We start from the raw sequence: 12,853 nt of genomic DNA, 5'->3' as shown, positions 1-12,853 counted from the left end.
CTCCCACAGTCTGAAAGACGTGCTGCTTAGGTGCATTGACCCAAACAGGCATCGGAGCGTGGCGACTAGGGGAATTTCAGTATCTTCATTGCAGTGTTAATGTAAGCCTGGCTTGTGACTAATAAATAAACTTTAATTTCTTTTCTTGAGTTGGATTAATTTATTTAAAATGTAACTTTGTGCAAGGCATAACATGCAGGTTCTGGGAGCTAATATGGTATTTATTGGAAAGCTAAAATCCTAATGGTTAACAGTCCTGTCTCTCTGGGTTTGTTAGTTTTCAGCTTTTGCAGTGTGATACTGACGAGTTTAAAATCCCTTGTCTTTTATGTTGTTACTGTGATTTTTGGAACATCAAGCAACTTGGCTAAAGTTGATTTCAGCCACTTGATTTCCAGTCAATCAAATGGTAAGATCTCGAGTTTGATCAATCACTGGTGCAACACCAAACAGGAAGTGACTTCGTTAAGCGCGTTAATCGGCAACCTCTCGAGGAAGAACACACTATGTAGACAGAGTATGTCTTTTTTCTCAAAATGTGGTGGCTCCTCTTTCTTTCAGCCCATTGTGCCACTAAATGTCAGGATTTGAAGTGGGCTTCATGATCTTGCTCTTTCACTTATCCGTGTAAAAGACAATTTTTTAAAAATGTGAAGAAAGCAACAGAAATTTGATGGTAAAGTTAGAGTTTGTGACTTTTAATTTGTTGTATTTTAAGAGATCAATATTAACACTTGGGAAGGTGGCTTAAAATTGAACTCATTGTAGAAAAGTTGCTTAAGTAAATTTTGATCATTTTTGTTGGCTTTGCTTGCTTTTCAGGTGGTTAGTTCAACAAATGGGGAACTGAATACAGATGATCCAACAGCAGGACACTCCAATGCACCAATCACAGCTCCAGCTGAAGTGGAAGTTATGGATGAAACAAAGTATGTACATGTTTTGCTTCATGTAACTTCACAAATTACTGTTGCTTAAGAATTATTCCTGTAAATTGGCGTATTCCGTGAGGAAAAAAGTCTCAAAGGTCTTTGTATGACTTCTTCCCAGCCTCTTTTCTGATACAACTGTAATATCTCCCAGTCTTTGAAGTTATAGCTTGTCAATATGCAACAAATCCATTTCTGTGGAACTGAAAAACAAGGGTATTTTTCAATTGTCTTCTAGGCCAATTAACCTACAACAAAAGCAAAATTCTGCGGATGCTGGAAATCTGAAATAAAAACAGAAAATGCTGGAAATACTCAGCAGGTCAGGCAGGATCTGTGGAGAGAGAAACAAAGTTAACGTTTCCGGTCGATGACCTTTCGTCAGAACTGGAAGAAGTTAGCGATGTAACAGCTTTTAAGCAAGTACAGAGGTTGGGAGGAACAGGGGAGGAAAGAACAAAAGGAAAGGTCTGTGGTAGGGTGGAGGGTAGGAGTGATTAAATGACAAAAGGGATGATGGTGCCAGACAAAAGGAGATGAAATGGGACATAAAAAGAAACGAAAGCTGGGAATTGAGCTACAATTGGTTTAAAAAAAGAAACCATCACCAGCAGCTACTAACTTTTCATAATTGAAATCAGTGTTGACTGGGGAAGATTGTCAATTGCCTCATAAAAAGATGTGGGGCTGTTTCTCAAGATTCTATTGAGCTTTATTAGAAAAATGTGGAACACTGATGGCATAAGAGGTCAGACTGGGAATGGGACAAAATCACGAGTGACTGGGTCAGGGTCATGCTTGTGGAATGAACAAAGATGCCCAGAAAATTGATTACCCAATCCGCCTTCGATTTCCCCAATGCAGAGGAGACATTGTGAGAATCAAATACAATGTATGGAATTGAAAGAAATACAAATAAATCTCTGTTTCAGCTGGATGGCGTGTTTGAGATGGTGGACATTGCAAAGGTGTGAAAGGGTAGGATTTGCATCTGTGCTTGCACCAGAAGCTGCCAATTGAAAGAGAGTGGCTTTGGGGGCATTAAAGAGTGGAGCAGAGTACAAGAGGGAGTCCATTCTGAGTGGCAAAGAGGAGGGAAAGCTCTTTGTTAGCATCATGCCAGGGTGACAGAAATGGCAGACAGTGATCTTTAAAACTGGTGATTGGTGGGGTAGAAGGTGAGGAGAAGGGGACTCGATTGTTAATCCTGGAAGGGAAGGGCTTATGTGAGGGCTTAAGTGTGGGAAGTGAGCAACAAGTTTGAAGGTCCTGTCCGTCATGGTGAAGTGGAGTTCTTAGTGGAGGAAATAGGAAAACATATTGGAAGCACTGGTGAGGAAATGGCACAATCGACACAGGGGGAAAACTAGAAGAATAGAATAGAGTCCTTAGAGAAAATGGGATCGGAGGAAGTATACTCAAGGTTGCTGTCGGAGTTGGCTTTTTGACAGCCTAGCCCCAGAAAAGGAAATGGGGAAGTCAGGGATGGATTATTTGAAGCAATGAAAAGGTAGCTAACGGAAGGAAAGTTAATGCAATTTTCCAGTTTGGGGTGAGAGCAGGAAGTAGCATCAATGGGGTCATTAATATATTAGGGATAAGGGCAAGGGAGTGAACTGGAACATGGAATGTTCCTCTTAATCCATGAAAGGATAGCTAAGCTAGCACCCATACAGGTTCCATAGTAGCAGATTTTAATTATAGGGCGTGAGTGGTTGAAAAAGAAATTGTACTACAGTACAATTGTAGAATGCTGTATATCTTCTGTTGGTTATGGGTTGTAACATCTCCTGCATAGATTGTCATCTCTTGATTTTGATTTGATTTATTATTGTCATACATATTAGTATACAGTGAAAAGTATTGTTTCTTGCGCACTATACAGACAAAGCATACCGTTCATAGAAAAGGAAGCGAGAGAGTGTTACAGTCATAGCTAGGGTGTAGGGAAAGATCAACTTAATGCAAGGTAGGTCCATTCAAAAGTCTGACAGCAGCACGGAAGAAGCTGTTTTTGAGTCGGTTAGTGCATGACCTCAGACTTTTGTATCTTTTTCCCGATGGAAGAAGGTGGAAGAGAGAATGTCCGGGGTGCGTGGGGTCCTTGATTATGCTGGCTGCTTTGCCAAGGCAGCGGGAAGTGTAGACAGAGTCAATGGATGGGAGGCTGGTTTGCATGATGGATTGGGCTACATGCATGACCTTTTGTAGTTTCTTGCGGTCTTGGGCAGAGCAGGAGGCATACCAAGCTGTGATACAACCAGAAAGAATGCCTTCTATGGTGCATCTGTAAAAGTTGGTGAGAGTCGTAGCTGACATGCCAAATTTCCTTAGTCTTCTGAGAAAGTAGAGGTGTTAGTGGGCTTTCGTAACTATAGTGTCGGCCTGGGGCGACCAGGACAGGTTGTTGGTGATCTGGACACCTAAAAACTTGAAGCTCTTGACCCTTTCTACTTAGTCCAATTGGTTTCTTTTGAACCCATCGGCAAACAGGGTAAATTGACAGAATGCCCCAAAACTTTTTTTTGACAGTAAACGCTTGATATCAACATTTAAAATTAAAATTTAACTGTGCCTTGTAAAACAAAACTAGCTGTGTAACTCTGGTCAGCATGACTTTCAAAAATATACTTGTCACATTGCTTCAAGAAGTGCCCTGCAGGTTTTTGTTTTAAGAGACCTTTCCCAGTTTATGGACCAAAGTACGAAATAAAGGTGCCTGGATGTCATAGTTGTATCATTGCTCATTTCTCAAATTCAAATGCTTTGAATCTAAGCTCTGAGCAGTAAGTGGAACTAAATCCCTCATTTGCAAACCAGAAGTACCTGAAGACGAAAAAGTTTCAGAAGATTTTTCCTTGTTGAAAGGTTCTGAATCCTGTTAAAAATGGGCTCCAAGAATCATTCTTGCTTAACTGTAATTTTGGTTCTTTTTTAAAAGCAAATTGCCTTAGTGTCCGTTGTGTGTTTCTTGTGCAGATCTCAAGCTATTAGATTTACATTTTTGAGAGCAGTTTTTCTCACTATGGGCTCTGGTTTTGATTCCTTTTTGTTTCTGTTTGTTTCTTCCCTTTATGTATAGCTGCCAGAAAGTGTTGAACATGTGGTGAGTGGTTTCAGTCTGTAGGCAGACAGGAATAGGTTCAGCTAACAAGAGCTGCCGGTCTGTTCCCTAAAAACACCCAAGTTGCAAGGCAATTAATTTACAATGATTGTACATAAATTTGCACGTTGCTTTCAGAATAGCAATTTTGAGCATTCTGAACATTTTGATCATTAAGAACATGTTATTCTTTGGAAATCATTTTGAAGAGTACAAATTGGGAGCGCAATGACCTGTGACACCTTGTTGTTGAACTATTCTGCTTGCTTTTTAACTTTTCTGCCTGAAATTTTGATTTAGGCTTTGATGTATTCTCTAGAGCCGTGTGATATTGAAACTTGCTTTTCATGAATTTGTGCTTTTCCTGCACAACACCAGTCTAGAGCTCTCGACTCTTTCATGCACAGAGCAGATGCTAATTATATCGGTTTAAATGATGAAAAGATTTGGCCCCTGAGATTGCAAAGAGTTGGGAGCTCTTGACCTTGTGGTGTTTTGTGCATTGACAATTACTCGCTCTGCTTTCCTATTACCTGCTAGTTTTTGATGCTCTACCCTCCACTTTGTTGCCAGTTGTGAGCTTATTTTTAATGAGCATTGCTCAGTTACCTATTTCCTTTTCGACTAATAAAGCTTTTTTGGAGATGGACCAAACATGGCATGTCCCTTTTGAATTTCTTTTAAATTACTGTTTTACTAAGGTTTAAGATTTGGTCTTTTTCTTATTTTAAAATGCAACGGTTTGATTGTAGTCCAGGCACTATTAAATTCCACAGATTGTGCAACATTTATAATGAAGCCATATAAGATGTTAAGAATAAATATTACATTTATTTGCTGATTTGTCTTTTATCACATGTCAAAACCAAGTATTATTGTACTCATTTCCTTAACCTTCCACACCTTTGTAACCTCGTTAAATCCTGTACCTCACCACCACCTCCGCATCTTCTACTGAGAACTCTCCATTCCTCTGACTTTTGTTTTGTACAACCCCCTCTTTGCATTATCATTGGCAACCTTTAGCCATCTACATATGCTCCAGACATTGCAAGTCCCTTCATAAATCTGTCTTGATTTCAATATTTTCTTCTTAAAGGCTTTTCTGTAAAACCTACTTGTTTGACAAAGCTTTTGATCACAAATCCTAATATCTCTCTTTAGTTCTGTCCATTTTTATTTGATTTCACCTCCTTGACACACCTGGATTGTTTATGTATACTAAAGATCTTGTATCAGTGCATGTACGGCGTGTGACTGCTTTTTAAAAATCAAGTACAGTAACTAAGATTCCATTTTGTTGTTCCAGGAGAAATTTAGCTGCATTTAATTGCTGTAGTTTGTCTCTTTTTTGAATATGGACACATGATATGCAGAAGGGGAAAGAAGAATTCAATAATAAGCTTCAGGCATATTCATTGCTCATCAAAGTCAGTGGGGTCATCAGTTTAGCAAGCTAACTTTATATTTATTGTTGGCCTGTCCACCTCTTCAATAATTTTCTTTGAACAAAGATGCAAACATTTCAGAATCTTCCTTTGTGTGATTAACTCATTTTAATGCTTTATGGAAGGAACAGACAAAACGGATCTTTTTCTCAGTTGGTCTTGTGTGAGTGAAAATGAAATAATGATGTCTGGAAGTTTATTTTTAGGAATCCAATTCCGATTTGTATAATGACCAGTTTCTATACAATTCTAGAAGCATTGAGAGCTGTAAATGAAATGACACTTGAGTCCAAGGAATCAGATGATATGTTTGCCAGTAGAGTTTGATGGGTTTGTTTTTAGTGCCTTGCTGTCAAAAAAGATTGTAAGCAGTGAACTCTTAGAAGCAAGAGAAGATACTTGAACTTTACACTAATACATATTGAGCTACATTCTTCCACACACAAAATACACGTGTATCTTAGAGGTGGTTGGCTTTAGATGTGAATCTATAATCTAATTTTCTATATTTTAGTGTAAACTTGTGCAAAAATTGTAGTTGAAAGGAAAAATTTGAAGCAATTCATTATACTTTTTGAACGAAGTACAGATTCTTGAATTAATAAGTTGTATTGCAAGTTTTGGTGTTTCTCAATATGGTGTGATCCCAGTCTATTATTGCTGCCAAGTGGGCACCAGGAAATTTCCATGGGGACGTTAATACTGGAGAATACAACTACTTTCAATTTTCTTACATGAAGTGGTAACATAAATTACTGCCCAATGATAGATAGTGCAGGTTAGATGCCTTAATTCCAATCTTGACAGAACCCCCCTCAAGAAGTTCCATTTCCCACTTCATCTTTGGTCTCCATAAATGAGATTTCTTATTTAAAGATCGTTGTGCCAAATTAGGATTAGGTTTGTGCAGCAGCAATGTCGACTGGGAGTTTAATTCTATTGGTAAAGCAGTTTTGAAACATCCACCCGCTGAAGCAGCTGACAGGTTTTTGGTCAACATGAATTACATTGGCTGACTTGGAGTTATGAGAATAACTTACCTGGATTTCCTGTTCTCTGCTTTCTCACCTTATCCCAAATTTGCGCAAGCAATCAGTGGAGTAAAAAAATGACTGCCCACCTCCCCATATCACTTCACCAATGTATTGCTTTGCAAAGCAATATTTAAGAGATGATTCAATCATCACAGTTCTCAAAATATTAATGTGATTTATCATTCTTTTCACCTTTGCAATTCCCAGTATTTTGGTAAATTCTTCAACGTTACACTTGCCTAACGTTGACATGTCAAAAACTTTCCCTATGTTTATGATGCATTTCCCATAGAAAAGTTACAGCACAGAATGAGACCAATCAGTCCATCTTGTCCATGCCAGCATGAGGACAACCAGGTGCCCTTTCTAATCCCACCTTCCTGCACCTGGTCCATAGCCCTGTAGCTTACAGCACTTAAGGTGCAAATCCAGGTACTTTTTAAGAGGGTCGCTGCCTCCACTGCCGACTCGGGCAGCAAATTCCAGACACCCACTACTCTCTGTAAATACAAAAATGTTCTTCCTCATGTCCCCTCGACATCGTCTGCCACTGAATCTAAGTCCCCTGGATCTAGAATTCACTATCACCTGAAACTGGTCACAATCTGCTGAATTGGAGTTGCTGGAAATCCTCTTCCTGTATAAATATTGATAGAAATGAACAAATTCAGTGAAGTCTTCTGACATGTTATGACCCCAAAACTCCATGCTAGATTTGTGTTGTAAATTTGCTGGAATGATAGCAAGCTTGACTGGGACCTGATTGTTACACTTGGATCTTTGGTTGGAATTTAATGTACCACCTCGAGCTTCAGTATGGGAATCATTTTGGGCTTTCTGCTTGGACAAGAGAAGGATGCCCTTTTCTTATTTGAAAGATTTAAAAGCACCCCCTTTGCACATTACCGTTGGGGGCATGGTATATTTATTTCTGACAGGGCGGGGAAAATGTGAGTTGTCGTACCCCAGATGTTGGCATATTCCCTATCTGTGTGACTGATTTTCAATTTGTACCTCGGTCTAAAACTGGGTTTGCAGATTGGTCAGTCATTATGGAAGTTACTTTTATTTCCGTGTGCCTCAAAAGTCAAATAATTGGGAAGATATTTGAAAATGTGGAGCCTCCGTCAATATTGATGTGCTTGTAATAGATGTGATGTGGAGATGCCGGTGTTGGACTGGCATAGGCACAGTAAGAAATCTCACAACACCAGGTTAAAGTCCAACAGGTTTATTTTGTAGCACGAGCTTTCAGAGTGCTGCCCCTTCATCAGGTCAGTTGACTCACCTGATGAAGGGGCAGCACTCACAAAGCTCGTGCTACCAAATAAACCTGTTGGACTTTAACCTGGTGTTGTGAGACTTCTTACTGTAATAGATGTATAAAGTAGTTTGGTTATTAACCTTTTGTGGTGATAAGTCTGAAATGGGGGAAAAAACTATTGGCGATGTCAGTGGGTTGGTCAGCATCAAAGAGAGAAAAATTGACTAATGTGGAGAATATCTGTCAGATTTGGATATTTGTTTTAATGGAAGAGATTTGGCTATTTGGTCGCCAATATGAACCCACTATATTGGGTAAAATCTTGACAGGTTATTGTGTCTGCACATGTACTCTGGCGATATATATTGATACTGAATATGGCTGTATTCTATTTCATTAGTATAACCATTCTGTGCTTTTAAGAGAAAAGTTAAAAAAATGATGCCCCCTATGCAGTGTCATGTTGAACAGCTCAAAGCAGAATGTTGGACACTTGGCAATGTCAGACTGAAATGCTAACATTAAAAAACATCCTGATTGTCCACGACAACCATGATGGACCAAACTTGAGAATAATAGCGTAATTGCTATTTCTGTGGCATTTCTGCAAAAGTTCTTTCAAAGTTCCTGCAAATAATCTAGGAAGGCCCTCCACTAAAATTCAACCTCCAAGTAAATTGTTATTGGCTAGAAGAAACTGCTGAGCAGTGAATTTGCATCAATGTAGCTTGACAATTGCTATTAATTTTCCATTGTATAAAAGCAGGACCATACCAAGAACTTAATAATTACATTTTAGTAAAATAAAGCATTAATGGGAGCTCGGATATGAGGTGTGAGTTCAGAAGAATGAGAAGACTCCGACTATCCGTTCTATCCATGCCTCTCATAATTTGTAAACTTCTATCAGTCGCCCTCAGCCTCCAGCTTTCAAGGGAAAACAAACCAAGTTTGTCCAATCTCTCCTCATAGCTAATACCCTCCAAACCAGGCAACGTCCTGGTAAACCTTTTCTTCTGTACCTTCTCCAAAGCCTCCACATCCTTCTGGTAGTATGGAGAATAGAACTGTACGCAATATCCCAAATGAGGCCTCACTAAAGTTCTATACGTAGAATCCTACAGGAAAGAAGGAGGCCAATCGGCCCATCAAGTCTATGTTGACCACAATCCCACCCAGGCCCTATTCCCGTAACCCCACGCATTTACCTGCTAATTCCCCGAAACTCGGGTCAATTTAGCACGGCCAATCAACCACACATCTTTGGACTGTGGGAGGAAACCAGAGCACCTGGAGGAAACCCATGCAGACATGGGGAGAAAATGCAAATTCCACACAGACAATGACCGAGGACGGTATTGAACCAGGGTCCCTGGCGCTGTGAGGCAGTAGTGCTAACTACTGCCAACGTGCCACCCAAACAGCTGCAACATGACTTGCAAATTTTTATACTCTATGCCCCGACCAATGAAGGCAAGCATGCCATATGCCTCCTTGACCACCTTATTCACTTGTGTTGCCACTTTCACTTTGGAACTCCTCGAGAAGCTAATGCGACAAACAAATAGAGACAGAATAGACACTTCCTTGTGCCTCTAACCACGTCCCTGCTGCAGGGATCCTTGCAGATGCTCCATTTTCCGTATTGGACAGCAGTATTGTTAAACTGGCGTTGTGTTCTGCACGTGCTGCTGGTTGATTCTTCCACTTGCATTGCCAATGTCTGTGTCAATACTTCATTCTCTGTCAACTTTGGTCTTTTTAGATGCAGGTTGTTCATTCTAATTCCCCAGCCAGCAATGCTTTACTGACCACTACCTATTCTTCCTGCTCATTGTGTTATGTCCTCCAGAATCCTCTCCTCTGACATCCACCATGGGAATGTTATAGAGGCAATGAGCTAGTCATTGAGAGAGAGATGAATCCTAAAAAGAGCCACCATTGTGGAATGATGAAAGGGCCAACGTTTCTTCGTATGATCCATCCGCAAGAGAGAGAAAGAACTTTGAGTGCTTTCCTGAGGACAAGAGCTCGTACTTCACTTTCCCCAGAAGGAGTGAGTGACATGCGATTAAAAACTGATACTGGGAGGAACTGTGCGACTTCATGGCAGTGTTTCTAACAGTTTTGTGAAAGCACTATTATGTTTTACCTTTTGGTACATGGGAATATTTTGTTTTTACTCATTACACAAAATTTAAGACATTGGGGTAAGGTTCTGAATATATCCTGATTTAAGTGTTGTTAAAATGTTGGGGTAAAATCCTGAAATTGCCCCTCTGACAGCATTGTGGGTCAACCCACAGCACATGGACTGCAGTGATTCAAGAAGGCAGCTCACCATCACCTTCTCAAGGACAAATAGGGATGGGCAATAAATGCTGGTCAGCCAGCGACGCCCGTGTCCCACAAATGAATTTTTAAAACAAGCTTTACAACCAGCAAAATTGAATAAGATACAATCCCATTTGGATATGTGGTTAAACGGGAATGGCCTGTGGAGGCATGCATGTTATGAGCTGCCTCAAATGTCATCTGTGGGCTCAGGGTCACTTGATGATTCAGACAAACTCCTGCTGCTGGAACTAGTGTGCTGCTGTAGTTTTAGAAGTAACCACAACCCAATGAGCCAGTGACTGGAAAGATCCTGTTTTTTTCCCCCCCACTGGCATTGGTGCAGGGCAGAAAGCCCCTGCTTTATAAATTTAGATGATGATATATGATTTCAGGAGGTTAGAGTCGGGATGGGAGCTCTTTTTCGACCAAATGGACGGAAATTTTCAGCATGTAAAATGTCAACACCAAAAAACCAAGTCTATCAGCTGAGTATCAGTGAAATTTTCATGGCCATACCAGATCAGACAAAAGTAGAATCAGTTAGGCTTTCCAAAAATTAATTGTTCAATTCACTCTCTCCATTTTCTGTTGCAGTGTTTCAGTTGCTTACCACTCCTCTTGAGATAGCAGAGTTCTCCCAGTGTCACAGTTTTCACCTCATGCCACTCCTTCTCCGCAAAGTGAAATGTGACCTCTGGCTTTTGGGAAACCATTTCTGTTCACTCGATGTATCACAGAAAGCAAAAAAGTTGAACCTCATTAAGTCTTCCAGCATTCACCAATCACTTTCAGTGGCCAGCTCAGAGACGCCCATAGCAAGTGTGTTATTCAATCCACCAGAGGCTATAATCTTTTCTCACTGCCTCACCCCAACTCCTCCTCCAGGATTTTTTTCATTCATTCAAAGCATGTGGACTTCGCTCGCTAAGCCAGCATTTATTGTCCATCCCTAATTACCCTCGAGAAGGTGGTGGTGAGCTGTCTTCTTGAATCATTGCAGTCTATGTTGTATAGGTAAACCCACTGTGTTGTTATGGAGGGAGTTCCAGGATTTTGACCCAGTGAAAATGAATGGCGATATATTTCCAAGTCAGGATAGTGAGTTGCTTGGATGGGAATTTCCAGGTGATGGTGTTCCCATGTATCTGCTATTGTTGTTCTGCATGGTCGTGGATGTGGGTTTGGAAGATGCTGTCTGAGGAGCCTTGCTGTGTTCCTGCAGTGCATCTTAAAGATGGTACACACTGCTGCTACTGTGCATTGGTGTTAGAGGAAGTGAATGTTTGTGATTGGGGTGCCAATCAGGCAGGTTGCTTTGTCCTAGGTGGTGCCAAGTTTCTTGAGTGTTGCTGGAGCTGCCCTATCCAGGCAAGTGGAGAGTATTCAAGCACATTCCTGACTTGTGCTTTGTAGCTGGTAGACAGGCTTTGAGGAGTCAGGAGGTGATTTACTCACCACAGAGTTCCTAGCCTCTGACTTGTTCTTGTCGCCACAGCATTTATATGGCTAGTCCAGTTCAGTTTCTGATCAATGGTAACCTCCCAGAATGTTGATTGTGAGAGAATTCAGCAATGGCAATGCCATTAAATGTTAAGGGGCTATGGTTAGATTCTGTCTTGTTGGAGATGGTCATTGCCTGGCACTTGTGTGATGCAGATATTACTTGCCTCTTGCCTGGGTACTGTTTTCACCTCAGTAACTTGGAAATATCTGTAGACTTTTAACAAGGTTATTTGTTTTCCATTCTTCACTTTTTACAATCTGCCTACTTTTAGATCTGAATATGTAGGCTGTATTCTGTAATCCCATATGTTCTAATTCTGTGTATTACACGATGCGCCTATCCTGATTCTACCCAAAAAGCTACGCACATTTTAATTTATTGGTAATTGTTCGCCAACAAAAGTGTGAAGAATGAACAATTTGCACATATTGTACAAAATAGTAAATCCCGTAGAAGCTGGAACAGGAGTCTCTTTGGTTTGCGTTTGTTGTAGGTTAATGAGTGATCATGTTCCACTTCAGTCTGGATATCAATCCTTAATTTGTGAAATAACATCAAAGTTCAGCTTTTCACATGTATCGAAGCTAAACATAAATGACAACCCTCATCACTTAAGCTGTAATAAAAGCATTTGCAGAATGACGTGTCAGCAATTTTGAGGGAAAGATGGATTAAACTGAGTCATAAACCTCTTTCTGATTCAGGTAACAGTACAATCTTTTATGTTTTTATTGACCTGAGGTTGTGGCGGAAATGGGTCCCATGCGGGCAAGATTTTGTGTTCCTGAAGGAGAGGTTGAAGAACGATGAACATTTGGCTGAATCTGGGGCGGAGAGAAGGGAAAAATAAGGTTACTGGTGCTGCATTAGTTATTTTGTTTGAAGGAATTAATTGACCAGAACCAACCGTACTGCATACAGGGCTGTTACTATGGTGTAGGATCAAGGCAGTTCTGCTGGATACACGGCGTTGAGACTGTGCTGAGATGAACTGAGGAGGTTCTGAAGAAGAGCCCCATTTTTGTGAAGAAAGTGCCCATGGAACTTGGTTAAAAGCAAAATACTGCAGGTGTAGGAATCTGAAACAAAAACAGAATGCTGGAAAATCTCAGCAGGTCAGACAGCATCTGTGGAGAGAGAATGGAGTCAACGTTTCAAGTCTGAATGACCCAAACTTAGGTTGGGTGGAAGCTACTGTCAGGTCAGAATCAGTGGCTAGCCCTTTAAGAAAAAG

The 12,853-nt window shown here is 40.5% G+C and overlaps 1 protein-coding gene across 3 annotated transcripts in view; it reads left to right on the top strand.

Annotated features, from left to right (window-relative positions):
• LOC144494944 (casein kinase I) overlaps positions 1–12,853 on the top strand; it is a 232,760-nt gene that overhangs the window by 209,857 nt on the left and 10,050 nt on the right. For 2 of the 3 annotated variants that reach the window (XM_078214584.1, XM_078214583.1), the window contains 2 exons: positions 823–929; positions 4,012–4,035. In XM_078214584.1, the coding sequence (XP_078070710.1) occupies positions 823–929; positions 4,012–4,035 (131 nt within the window). The remainder of the gene's footprint in view (positions 1–822; positions 930–4,011; positions 4,036–12,853) is intronic. The other variant, XM_078214585.1, reaches the window with a different exon arrangement.

The sequence above is a fragment of the Mustelus asterias genome, chromosome 6 (genome assembly GCF_964213995.1).
Source record: "Mustelus asterias chromosome 6, sMusAst1.hap1.1, whole genome shotgun sequence".
Classification (NCBI taxonomy): Eukaryota; Metazoa; Chordata; class Chondrichthyes; order Carcharhiniformes; family Triakidae; genus Mustelus; species Mustelus asterias.
The sequence above is the reverse complement of the archived record's forward strand: the minus strand, read 5'-3'. Positions and strand labels throughout refer to the sequence as shown.